Genomic DNA, 18884 nt, shown 5'->3' on the forward strand with positions numbered 1-18884 from the left:
CATACCCCTTGATGCCTTTTTTTTCTAGAAATCTATCTATCTCCCTCTTAAATATATTCAGTGACTTGGCTTCCACAGCCCTCTGTGGGAGAGAATTCCACAGGTTCACCACCCTCTGAGTGAAAAGATTTCTCCTCATCTTGGTCCTAAATTTCCTACCCCGTATCCTGAAACTGTGACCCCTGGTTCTAGACTTCCCAGCCCGGGGAAACATCCTCCCCGCATCTAGTCTGTCCAACCCCATCAGAATGTCATACGTTTTAATGAGATCCCCTCTCATTCTTCTAAACTCTAGTGAACACAGGCCTAGCCGACCTTATTGTGTTCCTAACACAGATGAGGCTGTACACAGGGAGGTTAAAGTAACAGTGACCGCAGTCTTTATTAAGACACTCCAGAGTGAGGAACAGGCCTTAGGGGCCGGCTTATATACAGTGCTCCCAAGGGATGCTGAGATCCCTTGAGACTTCAGGGGATGCACTCCCTGGTGGCGGAACATGGGAGTGCATGCTTTACAGATACACAACATCACTCCCCACCAAAGTCAAAGTGAAAACTATTTACAAGGTGAAGCCGTCGGGAGCCTTTCTTTCCCTGGTGGACTGCCTCGGTACAAATGTCTGTTCTGGTGTGTTGGCTGTGCCCTCGCTGGGCTGGCATGTTGTTGGCCCTGCTGGGCTGCTGGGTGAGCCTGGCCTTGCTGGGCTGTTGGGCGTGATGGGTTCGATTTCCTGGTCCGGGGTGGTGTCGTTGATCCTTTGGGTGTGTGTTGTGGGCTCAAAAAAGGTGGTATCTGCTGTGGGTTGTTCAGGGCAGTCTGTGAATCGCAGCCTCGTTTGGTCCAGGTGCTTTCTGCAAATTTGTCCATTGTCTAGTTTGACTACAAACACCCTACTCCCTTCTTTAGCTATCACCGTGCCCGCAATCCACTTGGGACCATGTCCATAGTTTAGCACATATACAGGGTCATTCAGATCAATTTCCCGTGACACAGTGGCGCGACCATCGTTTACATTTTGTTGTTACCGCCTGCTCTTTACCTGATCATGCAGGTTGGGGTGAACCAGCGAGAGTCTGGTTTTAAGTGTCCTTTTCATGAGTAGCTCAGCCGGGGGCACCCCTGTGAGCGAGTGGGGTCTCGTGCGGTAGCTGAGCAGTACTCGGGACAGGGGGTTTGGAGTGAGCCTTCTGTGACTCGTTTAAGGCTCTGTTTGATTGTTTGTACTGCCCGCTCTGCCTGCCCATTGGAGCTGGTTTAAACAGGGCCGAGGTGACATGTTTGATCCCATTGCAGGTCATGAATTCTTTAAATTTGACACTGGTGAAACATGGCCTGTTGTCACTGACTAGTATGTCAGGCAGGCCGTGGGTGGCAAACATGGCCCTCAGTCTTTCAATGGTGGCGGTGGCGGTGCTTCCCGACATTATTTCACAGTCAATCCATTTTGAAAAAGCATCCACCACCACCAGGAACATTTTACCGAGAAACGGGCCCGCATAGTCGACATGGATCCTCAACCATGGTCTGGAGGGCCAGGACCACAAACTTAGTGGTGCCTCTCTGGGCGTGTTGCTCAACTGAGCACACACGCTGCATTGCCGTACACAGGACTCTAGAGTCGATACCGGGCCACCACACATGGGATCTGGCTATCGCTTTCATCATCTCTATACCCGGGTGTGTGCTGTGGAGATCCGAGATGAACGTCTCGCTGCCCTTTTTTAGTAGCACTATGCGGTTACCCCACAACAGGCAGTCCGCCTGAATGGACAGCTCGTCCTTTCGCCGCTGGAACAGATTGATTAGCTCTTGCATATCAACGGGGATGCTGGCCTAGCTCCCATGCAGTACACAGTTTTTTACTAGGGACAGCAGAGGATCTTGGCTGGTCCAAGTCCTAATCTGGCGGGCCGTGACAGGTGATTTCTCATTTTCAAATGCTTCCATGACCATCAACAAGTCTGCGGGCTGGGCCACCATCAACAAGTTTGCAGGTTCCGCCATTTCCACCCCCATGGTGGCCAATGGTAGCCGACTGCGAGCATCCGCACAGTTCTCGGTGCCTGGCCTGTGGTGGATGGTATAGTTATACGCTGATAGCGCGAGTGCCCACCTTTGTATGCGGGCTGCAGCATTAGTATTTATCCCCTTGTTTTCAGCGAACAGGGATATGAGGGGCTTGTGATCGTTTTCCAGCTCAAATTTGAGGCCAAACAGGTACTGATGCATTTTCTTTACCCCGAACACACATGCTAATGCCTCTTTCTCAATCATGTTGTAGGTCCTCTCGGCCTTAGACAAGCTCCTGGAGGCATAGGCGACAGGTTGCAACTTCCCCGCAACATTAGCTTGTTGTAATACACACCCGACTCCGTACGACGATGCATCACATGCTAGCACAAGTCTTTTACACGGGTTATACAATACAAGCAGCTTGTTGGAGCATAAAATGTTTCTGGCTTTCTCAAAAGCAATTACTTGTTTTTTTCCCCATACCCAGTTCTCACCTTTACGCAATAACACATGTAGGGGCTCTAAGAGGGTGCTTAACCCTGGTAGGAAGTTACCAAAATAATTGAGGAGTCCCAGGAACGACCGCAGCTCTGTGACTTTCTGTGGCCTGGGCGTGTTCCTGATAGCCTTTGTCTTGGCGTCTGTGGGCCGAATGCCGTCCGCCGCGATCTTTCTCCCCTAAAACGCCACTTCTGTTGCCATGAAGATGCATTTCGACCTCTTCAGCCACAGATACCTACGCGATCCAGTCGCTGGAGGACCTCCTCCAGGTTTTGTAGGTGCTCGACGGTGTCCTGACCCGTAACCAATATGTCATCCTGAAAAACCACCGTGCGTAGTACCGACTTGAGTAGACTCTCCATGTTTCTCTGGAAGATCGCTGCAGCCAACTGAATTCCAAACGGGCATCTGTTGTAGATGAACAGTCCCTTGTGTGTGTTGATGCAGGTGAGGCCCTTCGAAGACTCCTCCAGCTCCTGCGTCATGTAGGCCGAAGTCAGGTCGAGCTTGGTGAACGTCTTGCCTCCTGCCAGCGTCGCAAATAGATCGTCTGCCTTCGGTAGCGGGTATTGGTCCTGTAGCAAGAAACGACTAATAGTTACTTTATAATCGCCGCAAATCCTGACTGTGCCATCACTTTTGAGTACTGGAACAATCGGGCTGGCCCACTCGCTGAATTCCACTGGGGAGATGATGCCCTCGCGTTGCAGCCTGTCCAGCTCGATTTACACTCTCTCCCTCATCATGTGAGGTACCGCTCGCACCTTGTGGTGAATGAGTCGTGCCTCTGGGACCAAGTGGAACCGCACCTTCGCCCCGGTAGAGTTTCCAATGCCTGGCTCAAAAAGGGAAGGAAATTTGTTAAGAACCTGGGTACGTGAGGCCTCATCGACATGTGATAGCACTCGGATGTCATCCCAGTTCCAGCGGATTTTGCCCAGCCAGCTTCTTCCAAGCAGTGTAGGGCCATCGCCCGGGACAATCCAGAGTGGCAGTTCATGCACCGTACCCTCGTAGGTGACCTTGACCATGGTGCTGCCCAGGACAGTGATAAGCTCTTTGGTATACGTTCTCGGTTTCGTGTGGATGGGGCTCAGGGCTGGTCTGAGTACCTTGTTGCACCACAGTCTCTCAAAAATCTTTTTACTCATGATGGATTGGCTAGTGCCAGTGTCCAGTTCTATGGCTACAGGTAAGCCATTCAATTTTACATTTTGCATTATAGGTGGACATTTCGTCGAAAATGTGTGCAACCTGTGTACTTCAGCATCTGCCTCCTCTCTCTGAGGCTCAAAATTGCTTTGATCCATCATGGACCGATCTTCCTCTGCCATGTGGTGGTTAGCAGGTTTTTCAGAGCTTGCAGCTCGTCTGCAAGCTCGTTGGAGGTGCCCTATTGTTCCACAGCTCATGCAAACATACCCTTTGAAGCGGCATGAATAGGCTGAATGGAAGCCTCCACAACGCGAACAAGGTGTGAATTGCCTTGCATTCATCCTTTGTTGCGGACTCTGAGTCATCTGGGTCACCTAAGGCCTGCTGGCAGTTGCAGACTCGTGGTTTCTGCCCTGTATATTTCTGCTCGCAAACACAGTTCCAGTTAATTCATGAACATTGCTAGCACTTGTGAGCTGAGAGATTTGTTTGGTGTTATCACTGGTGGACATAAACGTCTGTGCTATCGCAATGGCCTTACTGAGGATTGGTGTCTCTACAGGTATAAGTTTTCGTAGGATGGTCTCGTGGCCAATGACCAGTACAAAAAAGTCTCTGAGCATTTGCTCCAGGTAGCCATCAAACTCACATTGTCCTGCAAGTCGCCTTAGCTCGGCGACGTAGCTCGCCACTTCCTGACCTTCAGATCGCTGGCACGTGTAGAACCGATACCTCGTCATCAGCACGCTCTCCCTCAGGTTAAGATGCTCCCGAACCAGTGTATACAACTCCTCATACGACTTATCTGTGGGTTTCACCAGAGCCAGAAGATTCTTCATGAGGCTGTAGGTCGGTGCCCCGCAGACCATAAGGAGGACCGCTTCCTTCTCCGTCCAGCTATTGGTTAGCTGCAAAGTACTGGTCTAGCCGTTCGACATAGGCTTCCCAGTCCTCACCCTCCGAGAACTTCTCCAGGATGCCCACAGTTTGCTGCATCTTTGTGTTGGATTCGTATACTCCCACAAGTTAATTATTGGGATTGGTATATAGCCACCACTTCAGTTTTGAGTCAACACCCATGTTGACACTTACTAATCTGTTGGTGTAGATACTGAGTTCTGAACAATACAGGGGAGTTTTAGAAAGCATTGTGGCCATGATAAAACAACAATATATAGCATTTATATAGCGCTTTTAACGTTATAAAACGTCCCAAGGTGCTTCACTTTACACAGTATCCCGTAATGTTTTGGCATTGCTGCTACAGGAGTACAGTTTACACTAATTGTTATGTCTGCCTCTTTTCTAATGAGATCTCCATTCAGCTGATCATATGCAGTTTTGAAACCGTATATACAGATCCAAAACTCGGCTGCCCCATGTCCTAACTCACACCAAGTCCCGCTCGCCCATCACCCCCTGTGCTCGCTGACCTACATTGGCTCCCGGTTATGCAACGCCTCGATTTTCTCATCCTTGTTTTCAAATCCCTTCATGGCCCTCGCCCCTCCCTATCTCTGTAATCTCCTCCAGCCCCACAACCCCCCAAGGTGTCTGTGCTCCTCTAATTCTTCTCTCTTGAGCATCCCTGATTATAATCGCTCCACCATTGGTGGCCGTGCCTTCTGTTGCCTGGGCCCCAAGCTCTGGAACTCCCTCCCTAAACCTCTCCACCTCTCTACCTCTCTCTCCTCCTTCAAGACGCAACTTAAAACCTACCTTTTTGACCAAGCTTTTGGTCACCTGCGCTAATTTCTACTTATGCGGCTCGATGTCAAATTTTTTATTTCACAACACTGCTGTGAAGCGCCTTGGGATATTTCACTACATTATAGGCACTATATAAATACAAGTTGTTGTTGTTAAGAAGGTTGTGGGCAACGTTTCCGCTAAACTGCGCGATCGCTCACCGGCGTTACAATGGGAATAGCCGCGCATGTGCAAAAAGTTAACTGGGCCGTGCAGCCAGTTGAAGGGCCTGCACATCAAAAAACTTTGGTTGTGGGTACAAAAAAATCCAGGCTAGAGCTCTCCCAGGGCAGTACTGAGGGAGCACCGCACCATCGGAGGGGCAGTACTGAGGGAGCACCACACCGTCGGAGGGGCAGTACTGAGGGAGTGCCACACTCTCGGAGGGGCAGTACTGAGGGAGCGCCGCACCGTCGGAGGGGCAGTACTGAGGGAGTGCCGCACTGTCGGAGGGGCAGTACTGAGGGAGCACCGCACTGTCGGAGGGGCAGTACTGAGGGAGCGCCGCACCGTCGGAGGGGCAGTACTGAGGGAGTGCCACACTCTCGGAGGGGCAGTGCTGAGGGAGCACCGCACTGTCGGAGGGGCAGTACTGAGGGAGTGCCACACTCTTGGAGGGGCAGTGCTGAGGGAGCACCGCACTGTCGGAGGGGCAGTGCTGAGGGAGTGCCACACTGTCGGAGGGGCAGTACTGAGGGAGCGCCGCAGTGTCGGAGGGGCAGCAGTTCTTGTTTTGACCAAGATTGAAAGGAATTTCGATATATATTTGAAGAGAAAAACTTTGCAGGGCTGTGAGGAAAGAGCAGGGGGGAGTGGGACTAATTTGATTGCTCTTTGAAAGTGCAGGCACAGGTACGATGGGCCGAATGGCCTCCTTCTGCGCTGTACAATTGTGATTTTGGTTGATGAAAAAGGGTGCCCAAAGACCAGGAGCGTGGGACTGAAGTGCAGCCAAAAATCGAGGCACAGCCTCTTCAAATAATGGAACAGGGGCTGCAACCTCACACACTGCACATGCACGTGGAACACGGACTTCTCCAGACCGCAGAAATTGCAGGCGGCCTGGGAGTCCGTGAACCAACTTAAAAACCGATTGCACGGACTGTCCCATGCAACACCGTCCGGACTAAGTCCCCAATAAATAAAGAGAGGAATTTGCATAGAGAGCCCTCCATTGGGGACCCCCTCCTCCTCCGGATGGCAAGATGGTGCGCCATGACGTGTCCGGACGGCAGACAAGGATGGCAACATGGAGAGTGTGCAGGAGCAGCCCGTACAGGAATCCCCTCCCTCCGCGCAGAACTGAAAGGCACGGAGGGGATTTCCCGGAGGCGGCTCAAGTTGTGAGGAGCCGACTCCCGAGGGAGGTTCTGCGGCTTGGCTCAACAGCTCTACAACTATACTAGTTGAAAGCATCAATCACGTGTCCCCTTATTAAAGGAAGCACTAAAACCCGACAAATAAACAAATTAACTTTTGACCAACAACTTAAATCAAATCAAAATTTGGTTGCCGGGTGATGCACTCCAGTCCTTCCACCGCCCACCTCTCGCGGAAGGCCGCGAGGGTACCGGTGGACACCGCGTGCTCCATCTCCAGGGACACCCTGGCTCGGATGTAACCGCGGGAGAGAGGCAGGCAGTCGGGCTGAACGACCACCTCGACCGCCCGCTGCCTGGACCGGCTGATGGCCCCCTTGGCCAGGCCCAGGAGCAGTGCCACGAGGAGGCGTCAACAGCTCTACAAACCGGTGAGCATCCTCGCCGGTGCAGACATTACACCTGGACATGTCCCCGTCGCCTGTCACTCTCGGGCAGCTTGCGCTGCGACTAATGTGCCACGTTATCCTTTGCAGAGTACGCCTTCAAAGCTATAAACCAGGGTGGCCTGACCACCGTGGCCGTGAGGGGGAAGGACTCGGTTGTCGTGGTGACGCAGAAGAAAGTGGCGGTGAGTACAGTCCCTCTTCTCAGCCCTCTCACTCCCGACGGCGCCGACTCCCGCCAGGGTTCCAGTTCCATGCGCGCAACAACAACAACAACAACAACAACATCCCTTTATATAGCGCCTTTGACGTAGAAGAACACCCCCCCCCCCCCCCCCACTCCAATCGCTTCGCCAGATGTGCGATCTGGCAAAATGAAACGGCGATCCAGTGAAGGGATGTATGAGGAGGGCTGGCCAAGTGCTTGGGGGGTGGGGGGGTTCAAAGAGGGTCTTTAAAAGGAGGAGAGAGGAGGGGAGAGTTTTAGGGAGGGAATTCCAGAGCGTGGGCCAAGCTGAATGAAGACGAGGCCGCCAATGGAGAGGGGAAAGCGAGGTGGGTGCCGTGGGTTGGGGGCAATGCGCAGAAGGCCAGAGTCGGAAGAACAGAATATGTGGGGTTGAGGAGGTTGCAGAGAATCGGGAGGGGAGAGGCCAGGAAGAGATTTAAATTGCAAGAATGAGTAGCACCCTCGCTCTCCCTGTCATTGTTGATGGTGAAGCCTAGCTGGTGACTGTGGTGCATTTGCTTCATGGGTTCTTTGCTTAAGAATTCACAGTGACACATTTGCTGTGAAGAACTGGCTGGTTTCTGAGCAACGGCTCAACAATCAAACTGTGAACCCTACCAGTTCATCCACCAGGCTCACCACAGCACGCCTCATCGTGAGGAACCTGAACTCAATTAACTGGGGTTTTATTGAGTCTTGTGAACATCACGTGACTGGCTAAGCCATTCACGGTGCCACAGCTCCACAGGCCTGGGAGCATGCACACAGGTGCATACATTGCAGCAATGAACTAATTTATTGCTTTTATCATTCGTTCCTGGGATGTGGGCATCGCCAGCAAGGCCGGCATTTATTGCCCATCCCTAATTGCCCCTTGAGAAGGTGGTGGTGAGCCGCCTTCTTGAACCGCTGCAGTCCGTGTGATGAGGTGCTCCCACAGCGAGTATACTTTGAAGCGGTTTGGGCCATTTTGGGCAGTTAAGAGTCAACCACATTGCTGTGGGTCTGGAGTCACATATCGGCCAGACCGGGTAAGGGCGGCAGATTTCCTTCCCTAAAGGGACATTAGTGAACCCGATGGGTTTTTACGACAACCCGGTAATTTCATGCTCACCATTACTGACACTGGCCTTTTAATTCCAGATTTATTTCATTAACTGAGTTTAAATTCCCCAGCTGCAATGGTGGGATTTGAATTCGGGTCTCTGGATCATTAGCCCAGGCCTCTCTGCATTACTAGTCCAGTGACAGAACCACTGAGCCACCATACCCAGTTTACTGTTTGTGGGATCTTGCTGTGTGCAAATTGGCAACTGCATTTTCTTACAACAACAGTGACTGCACTTCAAAGTAATTCATTGTGTGAATGGCTCCGGTTGGGGTGGAGTGTAGAATGTTTAAGTATAAGGAGTGTCGCAGTTGTGTGAGGCGGACTGGTTGGGCTGCGTGCTCTTTGCCTTTCCGTCATTGTTCACAGGTTTATATGTAACCTTTAGGGCTGCTGACCGAGGGCCGTGCGGCTCTTTGTCGGCCGGCGCGGACACGGTGGGCCGGAATGGCCTCCTTCTACCCTGTAAATTTCTATATTTCCAAAAGCACTTTCAGATGTATTGTGGATGTGAAGGGCACTATATAAATGCAAGTTCTTTTATGTTAACTTTACTTTTAATTTAATTCTAACAGATGTAACTGAACCCACACCATCTACTTTATTATATATTGTTAAAAACTTTGCACAGGGACACAAACCTTATTTCCTGTTGTCAAACTTCTGTCAAAATTTATCATTTATAAATTACCATGTCAACATTTCTCATTCAGTTTTGCTATGTCAACCGTCACGGTGTAGTTGTGGTATTTGGTCACTAGCTGGTGCTGTGGAGCCCATCTCTGCCAACTCTGGCACCATCTAGTATATAATATTGATCAACTCACTGTGAGCAATGGCACAGATTATCTACCAGCAAGTTTTAAATAGAAGCTTGATTTTTTATGTCAAGTATTCAGGTGCCTACCAAGATTTTGGAACATTGTCTGCCCCACCAGTCTTGTTGTGGGCTAGTGGAGGATTGGGGAAGGGGTGGGAGTCTGCCATTTTTCCCTGAGGATAATAGTGGCAGAGATTCCCTCATCGGCAGATTGTGTGAATCCGGTATTTAAATTCCTAGAATGGAAACAGAGAATGCTAGAAACACTCATCAGGTCAGGCGGCATCTGCGGAGAGAGAGGAAGTTAACGTTTCAGGCAGGTGACCTTTCATTCCTGTTCCGATGAAACGTTAGCACACTTTCTCACTCCACTAGTGCTACCTGACCTGCTGAGTATTTCCCGCATTTTCTGTTTCTATTTTAGGAACTATAATAAATCTAGGCTAATACTCCCAGTGCTGAGGGAGCGCCGCACTGTCGGAGGGGCAGTACTGAGGGAGTGCCGCACTGTCGGGGTGGCAATACTGAGGGAGCAGCGCACTGTCAGAGGGGCAGTGCTGAGGGAACGCTGCACTGTCGGAGGGGCAGTACTGAGGGAGCGCTGCACTGTCGGAGGGGCAGTACTGAGGGAGCGCCGCACTGTCGGAGGGGCAGTACTGAGGGAGCGCCGCACTGTCAGAGGGGCAGTGCTGAGGGTGCGCTGCACTGTTGGAGGGGCAGTACTGAGGGAGCGCCGCACTGTCGGAGGGGCAGTGCTGAGGGAGCGCTGCACTGTCGGAGGGGCAGTGCTGAGGGTGCGCCGCACTGTCGGAGGGGCAGTACTGAGGGAGTGCCGCACTGTCGGAGGGGCAGTACTGAGAGAGTGCCGCACTGTCGGGGTGGCAATACTGAGGGAGCGGCGCACTGTCGGAGGGGCAGTACTGAGGGAGCACCGCATTGTCGGAGGTACTGTCTTTCGGTTGAGACGTTAAACCGAGGCCCCGTCTGTGCTCTCAGGTGGACGTAAAAGATCCCAACGCCATTATTTTGAAGAAGAGCAGGGGAGTTCTCCCCGGTATCCTGGGCCAATATTTATCCCTCAATCAACATCACAAAAAAAAACAGATGATCTGGGTCATTATCACATTGCTGTGTGTGGGAGCTTGCTGTGCGCAAATTGGTGCCGCGTTTCCCACATTACAACAGTGACTGCACTCCAAAAATGTGGTTCATTGGCTGTAAAGTGCTTTGAGACGTCCGGTGGTCATGAAAGGCGCTCTAGAAATGTATATCTTTATATCTTTTATTTATATTTCAATATTTTGCCTTTGTTTTGTCTTCCCCGGTCTGTGTTGTTTAGGACAAGCTTATTGATGCCAGCACAGTCACAAACCTTTATCGACTGACTGACAAGATCGGCAGCGTTATGACGGGCATGTTAGGTAAGCCAGATTTAATTCCTTATTTATATTCCCACATGCTAAGAGGCTGCAGAGTGACTTGGACAGGTTAGGTGAGTGGGCAAATGCATGGCAGATGCAGTATAATGTGGATAAATGTGAGGTTGTTTACTTTGGTGGCAAAAACAGGAAGGCAGACTATTATCTGAATTGATTGATTAGGAAAAGGGGAGGTACAACAAGACCTGGGTGTCATGGTACATCAGTCATTGAAAGTTGGCATGCAGGTACAGCAGGCGGTGAAGAAGGCAAATGGCATGTTGGCCTTCATAACGAGAGGATTTGAGTATAGGAGCAGGGAGGTCTTGCTGCAGTTGTACAGGGCCTTGGTGAGGCCACACCTTGAGTATTGTGTACAGTTTTGGTCTCCTAATCTGAGGAAGGACATTCTTGCTATTGAGGGAGTGCCGCAAAGGTTCACCAGACTGCTTCCCGGGATGGCAGGACTGACATATGAGGAGAGACTGGATCGACTAGGCTTATATTCACTGGAATTTAGAAGAATGAGAGGGGATTTCATAGAAACATATAAAATTCTGACTGGATTGGACAGGTTAGATGCCTGAAGAATGTTCCCGATGTTGGGGGAGTCCAGAACCAGGGGTCACAGTCTAAGGATAAGGGGTAAGCCATTTAGGACCGAGATGAGGAGAAACTTCTTCACTCAGAGAATTGTGATCCTGTGGAATTCTCTACCACAGAAAGTTGTTGAGGCCAGTTCGTTAGATATATTCAAAAGGGATAAAGGGATCAAGGGGTATGGAGAGAAAGCAGGAATGGGGTACTGAAGTTGCATGATCAGCCATGATCATATTGAATGGTGGTGCAGGCCTGAAGAGCCGAATGGCCTACTCCTGCACCTAGTTTCTATGTTTCTATGTTTTCTGTGTGATATCTTCTTCATCACAAACACAGACTTCCAAGATGGCTTCAACTCAGGAACTTGTCAGGTGATGCTTTTATTATTGTAAACAGCAGTGGCTGCATCATCACAGTAGTCCACTAGGTGGAGGTGATTATTACATCCTGTACTCCAAAACAACTGTGCTTGACCCAACTCTCTCCGACATTTCCTCCTCCAGCGGACAGCCGGTCCCAAGTCCAGAGAGCTCGCTACGAGGCTGCCAAGTGGAAATATAAGTACGGGTACGACATCCCGATGGATATGTTGTGCAAGCGAATGGCCGACATCTCCCAGGTCTACACTCAGAACGCACAGATGAGGCCGTTGGGATGCTGTAAGTGCAAATCTTCTTGACGCCACGACCGGTCGGGATTTGGAACGCACAGGGCGGTGGACATAGATTCAATAGTCGCCTTCAAAAGGGAATTGAATAAATATTTGAAGGGAGAAGAAATTGCAGGGTTATGGGGAAAGAGCGGGGGCAGTGGGATTGACTGGATTGTTCTTCGAAAGAGCCGGCATGGACTCGATGGGCCGAATGGCCTCCTTCTGTGCGGTATTACTCCAACTCACTCCTGGCTAGCCTCCCACGTTCTACACTACGTAAACTTCAGGTCATCCAAAACTCGTCTGCCCGTGCCCTAACTTGCTGCTCACTCATCACCCCCTGTGCTTTCTGACGTACATTGGCTTCCGGTTAAACACCTCGATTTCAAAACTCTCATCCTTATTTACAAATCACTCCATGGCCTCGCCCCTCCCTATCTCTGTAATCTCCTCCAGCCCCACAACCCCCGAGATCTCTGCGCTCCTCTAATTCTGCCCTCTTGAGCATCCCTGATTATAATCGCTCAATCATCGGTGGCCGTGCCTTCTGTTGCCTGGGCCCCAAGCTCTGGAACTCCCTCCCTAAACCCCTCCGCCTCTCTACCTCTCTTTGCTCCTTTAAGACACTCCTTAAAACCTACCTCTTTAACCAAGCTTTTGGTCATCTGCCATAATTTCTTCTTTATGGCTCGGTGTCACATTTATCTGTTTTGTCTTATAACACTGTGTGAAGCACCATGGGACGTTAAATGCACTATATAAATAAAAGTTATTATTGCTATTCTACGATCCTATGAAATCACATTTTTGTAAAGCTGTTATTTTTCCTAAAGAGGGGGTTCATAGGAACAGGAGGAGGCCCTTCAGCCCCTTGAGCCTGTTCAGCCATTTCCATTAGACCATGGCTGAACTGTATCTTAACTCCATCTACCCGCCTTGGTTCCGTAACCCTTAATAACCCTTGCCTAGCAAAATAATACAATCTTGGCACAAAAGCAAAATACTGCGGATGCTGGAATCTGAAATAAAAACAGAAAATGCTGGAAATACTCAGCGGGTCAGGCAGAGTCGGGTGGAGAGAGAAACAGAGTTAACGTTTCAGGTCTATGACCCTTCGTCAGAACACATCGACCTGAAACGTTAACTCCGTTTCTCTCCTCAGATGCTGCCTGACCTGCCGAGATTTCCCGCATTTTCCGGTTTAATGCAATCTTGGACAGGCTCTCCTGCCTTAGAAAGCAGGCAGTTTATTCCCAGGCCTTTTATTCGGAAATTGTGAATCCCGAGGCAAAGGGCCAAGGTGCATGTTGTGGGGACCCACAAAAGTGGAAGAGGCAGGATCAAGAAAGGACTTGCATTTCTATAGCACCTCTCACGACCTCAGGACGTCCCAAAGCGCTTTACAGCCAATTGAAGTGTGGTTGCTGTTGTAATGTAAGGGAGTGGTCTTTGGCCGGGGGCTCCAAGGTGTCGGTGGGGATATTGCACTTTATCAGAGAAGCTTTGAGGGTGTTCTTGAAATGTTCCCTCTGCCCACCTGGGGCTCGCTTGCCGTGTAGGAGTTCCGAGTAGCGCCCTAAGTGGAGGAAGTGCATCTGGGAGGGCGCTGAGCACCTCGAGTCTCGTCGCCAAGAGCGTGCAGAAACCAAGCGCAGGCAGCGGAAGGAGCGTGCGGCAAACCAGTCCCACCCACCCTTTCCCTCAACCACTGTCTGTCCCACCTGTGACAGGGACTGTAATTCCCGTATTTTTCCAGTGATTTGAGGTGTCTACTGTACATGGTCCACGTCTCTGTGCCATACAGGAGGGCGGGTATCATAACAGCCCTGTAGACCATGAGCTTGGTGGTAGATTTGAGGGCCTGATCTTCGAACACTCTTTTCCTCAGGCGGCCGAAGGCTGCACTGGCGCACTGGAGGCGGTGTTGAATCTCGTCTGCCCTCGCTGATAAGAGGCTCCCGAGGAATGGGAAATGGTCCACGTTGTCCAGGGCCGCGCCATAGATCTTGGGGGGGCAGTGCTGTGCGGCGGGGTCAGGTTGGTGGAGGACCTTTGTCTTACGGATTGAATGGTCACCTGAGAACTCACCTTTAGAGTGGAAGCAAGTCTTCCTCGAATTCGAGGGACTGTCTATGATGATGATGAACGTAAGGCAGTGCAGCAGAACCAAGATAAGGGGCTCACCCGGCCAAGAATAGCAATGTCAAACTCATACCCCTGGCACCTAGGTTTGCCAACCCCTCCTGGTTTGTCCTGGCGTTTCCAGGAATTAAAGATTAATAGAAACATAGAAATTTACAGCGCAGAAGGAAGCCATTTCGGCCCATCGTGTCCACGCCGGCCGACAAAGAGCCACACGGTCCTTGGTCAAAGGTTAAATATAAACCTATGAACAATGACGGAAAGGCAAAGAGCACCCAGCCCAACCAGTCCACCTCACCACAACTGCGACACCCCTTACACTGAAACATTCTACACTCCATCCCAACCGGAGCCACGTGATCTCCTGGGAGAGACAAAAACCAGGTAAAAACCCAGGCCAATTTAGGGAGAAAAAAAAATCTGGGAAAATTCCTCTCCGACCCATCCAGGCGATCGAAACTAGTCCAGGAGATCACCCTGAATGCGATTCCCTGCCGTACTTACCATCGCATCTGCGCCAGCCAACTAAAGGACACTGCCATGAGCAAATCCCCGGGAGAAAAATCACAGGGGCAATAAAAAAATGGTGTTTATTTTTCCATTTTACATAGAATATACAACACAGAAACAGGCCATTCGGCCCAACGAGTCTGTGCTGGTGTCAATGCTCCACACGAGCCTCCTCCCACTCCGTCTACCCCATCTCAGCCTCTCAGCCTATCTTTCTATCCCCTTTTCTCTCACATACTCATCCCGTTTCCTTGTGAAACTGATTAAGCTCAACACCTCAACCACTTCCTGTGGTAGCGAATTCCACATTCTCACCACCTTCCGGGTAAAGAACGTTTTCAATTATTAGTTAGAAATATATTGGAGATGGGGGAAAAAAAAGTCAGTTTCAACGACTGTCAAGATGAATCCCAATTAAATAGGATTTCACGGGATATACATAGAAACATAGAAAATAGGTGCAGGAGCAGGCCATTCAGCCCTTCTAGCCTGCACGCCATTCAATGAGTTCATGGCTGAACATGCAACTTCAGTACCCCCTTCCTGCTTTCACGCCATACCCCTTAATCCCCCGAGCAGTAAGGACTTCATCTAACTCCCTTTTGAATATATTTAGTGAATTGGCCTCAACTACTTTCTGTGGTAGAGAATTCCACAAGTTCACCACTCTCTGGGTGAAGAAGTTTCTCCTTATCTCGGTCCTAAATGGCTTACCCCTTATCCTTAGACTGTGACCTCTGGTTCTGGACTTCCCCAACATTGGGAACATTCTTCCTGCATCCAACCTGTCCAAACCCGTCAGAATTTTAAACGTTTCTATGAGGTTCCCTCTCACTCTTCTGAACTCCAGTGAATACAAGCCCAGTTGATCCAGTCTTTCTTGATAGGTCAGTCCCACCATCCCGGGAATCAGTCTGGTGAATCTTCGCTGCACTCCCTCAATAGCAAGAATGTCCTTTCTCAAGTTAGGAGACCAAAACTGTACACAATACTCCAGGTGTGGCCTCACCAAGGCCCTGTACAACTGTAGCAACACCTCCCTGCCCCTGTACTCAAATCCCCTCGCTATGAAGGCCAACATGCCATTTGCTTTCTTAACCGCCTGCTGTACCTGCATGCCAACCTTCAATGACTGATGTACCATGACACCCAGGTCTCGTTGCACCTTTCCTTTTCCTAATCTGTCACCATTCAGATAATAGTCTGTCTCTCTGTTTTTACCACCAAAGTGGATAACCTCACATTTATCCACATTATACTTCATCTGCCACGCATTTGCCCACTCACCTAACCTATCCAAGTCACTCTGCAGCCTCATAGCATCCTCCTCGCAGCTCACACTGCCACCCAACTTAGTGTCATCCGCAAATTTGGAGATACTACATTTAATCCCCTCGTCTAAATCATTAATGTACAATGTAAACAACTGGGGCCCCAGCACAGAACCCTGCGGTACCCCACTAGTCACTGCCTGCCATTCCGAAAAGTACCCATTTACTCCTACTCTTTGCTTCCTGTCTGACAACCAGTTCTCAATCCACGTCAGCACACTACCCCCAATCCCATGTGCTTTAACTTTGCACATTAATCTCCTGTGTGGGACCTTGTCGAAAGCCTTCTGAAAGTCCAAATATACCACATCAACTGGTACTCCTTTGTCCACTTTATTGGAAACATCCTCAAAAAATTCCAGAAGATTTGTCAAGCATGATCTCCCTTTCATAAATCCATGCTGACTTGGACCTATCATGTCACCATTTTCCAAATGCGCTGCTATGACATCCTTAATAATTGATTCCATAATTTTACCCACTACTGAGGTCAGGCTGACCGGTCTATAATTCCCTGCTTTCTCTCTCCCTCCTTTTTTAAAAAGTGGGGTTACATTGGCTACCCTCCACTCGATAGGAACTGATCCAGAGTCAATGGAATGTTGGAAAATGACTGTCAATGCATCCGCTATTTCCAAGGCCAACTCCTTAAGTACTCTGGGATGCAGTCCATCAGGCCCTGGGGATTTATCGGCCTTCAATCCCATCAATTTCCCCAACACAATTTCCCGACTAATAAAGATTTCCCTCAGTTCCTCCTCCTTACTAGACCCTCTGACCACTTTTATATCCGGAAGGTTGTTTGTGTCCTCCTTAGTGAATACTGAACCAAAGTACTTGTTCAATTCGTCTGCCATTTCTTTGTTCCCCGTTATGACTTCCCCTGATTCTGACTGCAGGGGACCTACGTTTGTCTTTACTAACCTTTTTCTCTTTACATACCTATAGAAACTTTTGCAATCCGCCTTAATGTTCCCTGCAAGCTTCTTCTCGTACTCCATTTTCCCTGCCCTAATCAAACCCTTTGTCCTCCTCTGCTGAGTTCTAAATTTCTCCCAGTCCCCAGGTTCGCTGCTATTTCTGGCCAATTTGTATGCCATTTCCTTGGCTTTAATACTATCCCTGATTTCCCTAGATAGCCACGGTTGAGCCACCTTCCCTTTTTTATTTTTACGCCAGACAGGAATGTACAATTGTTGTAATTCATCCATGCGGTCTCTAAATGTCTGCCATTGCCCATCCACAGTCAACCCCTTAAGTATCATTAGCCAATCTATCTTAGCCAATTCATGCCTCATACCTTCAAAGTTACCCTTCTTTAAGTTCTGGACCATGGTCTCTGAATTAACTGTTTCATTCTCCATCCTAATGCAGAATTCCACCATATTATGGTCACTCTTCCCCAAGGGGCCTCGCACAATGAGATTGGTAATTAATCCTCTCTCATTACACAACACCCAGTCTAAGATGGCCTCCCCCCTAGTTGGTTCCTCGACATATTGGTCTAGAAAACCATCCCTTATGCACTCCAGGAAATCCTCCTCCATCGTATTGCTTCCAGTTTGGCTGGCCCAATCTATGTGCATATTAAAGTCACCCATTATAACTGCTGCACCTTTATTACGGCACAGAAACAGGCCCATTCGGCCCAACCAGTCCATGCCGGCGTTTATGCTCCACTCGAGCCTCCCTCCGTCTTTCCTCATCTAAATCTATCAGCATAACCCTCTATTCCCTTCTCCCCCATATGTGTGTCTCGCCTCCCCTTAAATGCACTTATACTATGTACTTGGGTCATCGTCATCATAGGCGGTCCCTCGAACGAGGATGACTTACTGTCACACCAAGTCTGTTCCCTTTCCAATTGGCTGTGACACCCGGAGGATGGACCAATGGCGGGAGTGTGGGGGTGGGGCGGTCGGAGGCCGGGAGGTCATGTGACGGAACCCTCCAGGGAAGACACCCAACCAGAGCCGCCAACCTTCCTGCACAGATGCTGAATCGCTGCGTATATTCGAGGCGGAGATCACTAGATTTTTGGACTCGAGGGGGAAATCGAGGGATATGGGGATCGGAGGTGGGAAAGCGAAGTTGAGGTCGAAGGTCAGCCGTGATCTCATTGAATGGCGGAGCGGGCTCGAGTGGGCCGAATGGCTTCGTCCTGCTCCGAATTCTTGTGTTCTTAACGGTGCCTCATTCCAGGCTGTTATGTTACAGGCATGTTCCTGTTTGCGATGGATGATGAACGCGGGCCCCAGCTTTACAAGTGTGACCCTGCCGGTTACTACTGCGGCTTCAAGGCCACCAGCGCAGGGGTCAAACAAGTGGAGGCCAACAGCCACTTGGAAAAGAAGCTGAAAAAGAAGCCGGACCTGACATACAAGGCCACTGCAGAGGTAGCCAGATGTGTTCCTCATGAGGCTCATTTACAATATGATAATCTCCCTGTTCCTTTTTAGTGTGTTTTAGAAAGAAAAGAAAGTATTGCATTTCTATAGCGCCTTTCACGACCTCAGGATGTCCCAAAGCGCTTTACAGCCAATGAAGCACTTTTGGAGTGTAGTCACTGTTGTAATGTAAGGAAATGCAGCAGCCAATTTGCGCACAGCAAGCTCCCACACACAGCAAGGTGATAATGACCCAGATAATCTGTTTTTTTAGTGATGTTGGTTGAGGGATAAATCAGCAGTGGCTCAGTGGGTAGCATCCTCGCCTCTGAGTCAGAAGGTTGTGGGTTCAAGTCCCACTCCAGGGATTTGAGCACATAAGTCTAGGCTGACACTCCCAGTGCAGTGCTGAAGGAGCCCCGCACTGTCGGAGGTGTCGTCTTTCAGCTGAAACGTTAAACCAAGGCCCCAGGTGGACATAAAAGATCCCACAGCACTATTTC

At 49.9% G+C, this 18884-nt stretch overlaps 1 protein-coding gene across 3 annotated transcripts in view; it reads left to right on the plus strand.

Annotated features, from left to right (window-relative positions):
- LOC139241318 (proteasome subunit alpha type-6-like) overlaps positions 1-18884 on the plus strand; it is a 72802-nt gene that overhangs the window by 46063 nt on the left and 7855 nt on the right. For 2 of the 3 annotated variants that reach the window (XM_070869948.1, XM_070869947.1), the window contains exons 2-5: positions 7275-7369; positions 10681-10762; positions 11863-12018; positions 18212-18390. In XM_070869948.1, the coding sequence (XP_070726049.1) occupies positions 10747-10762; positions 11863-12018; positions 18212-18390 (351 nt within the window). In that variant the 5' untranslated portion in view covers positions 7275-7369; positions 10681-10746. The remainder of the gene's footprint in view (positions 1-7274; positions 7370-10680; positions 10763-11862; positions 12019-18211; positions 18391-18884) is intronic. The other variant, XM_070869949.1, reaches the window with a different exon arrangement.

The sequence above is a fragment of the Pristiophorus japonicus genome, unplaced genomic scaffold (assembly GCF_044704955.1).
Source record: "Pristiophorus japonicus isolate sPriJap1 unplaced genomic scaffold, sPriJap1.hap1 HAP1_SCAFFOLD_1039, whole genome shotgun sequence".
Classification (NCBI taxonomy): domain Eukaryota; kingdom Metazoa; phylum Chordata; class Chondrichthyes; family Pristiophoridae; genus Pristiophorus; species Pristiophorus japonicus.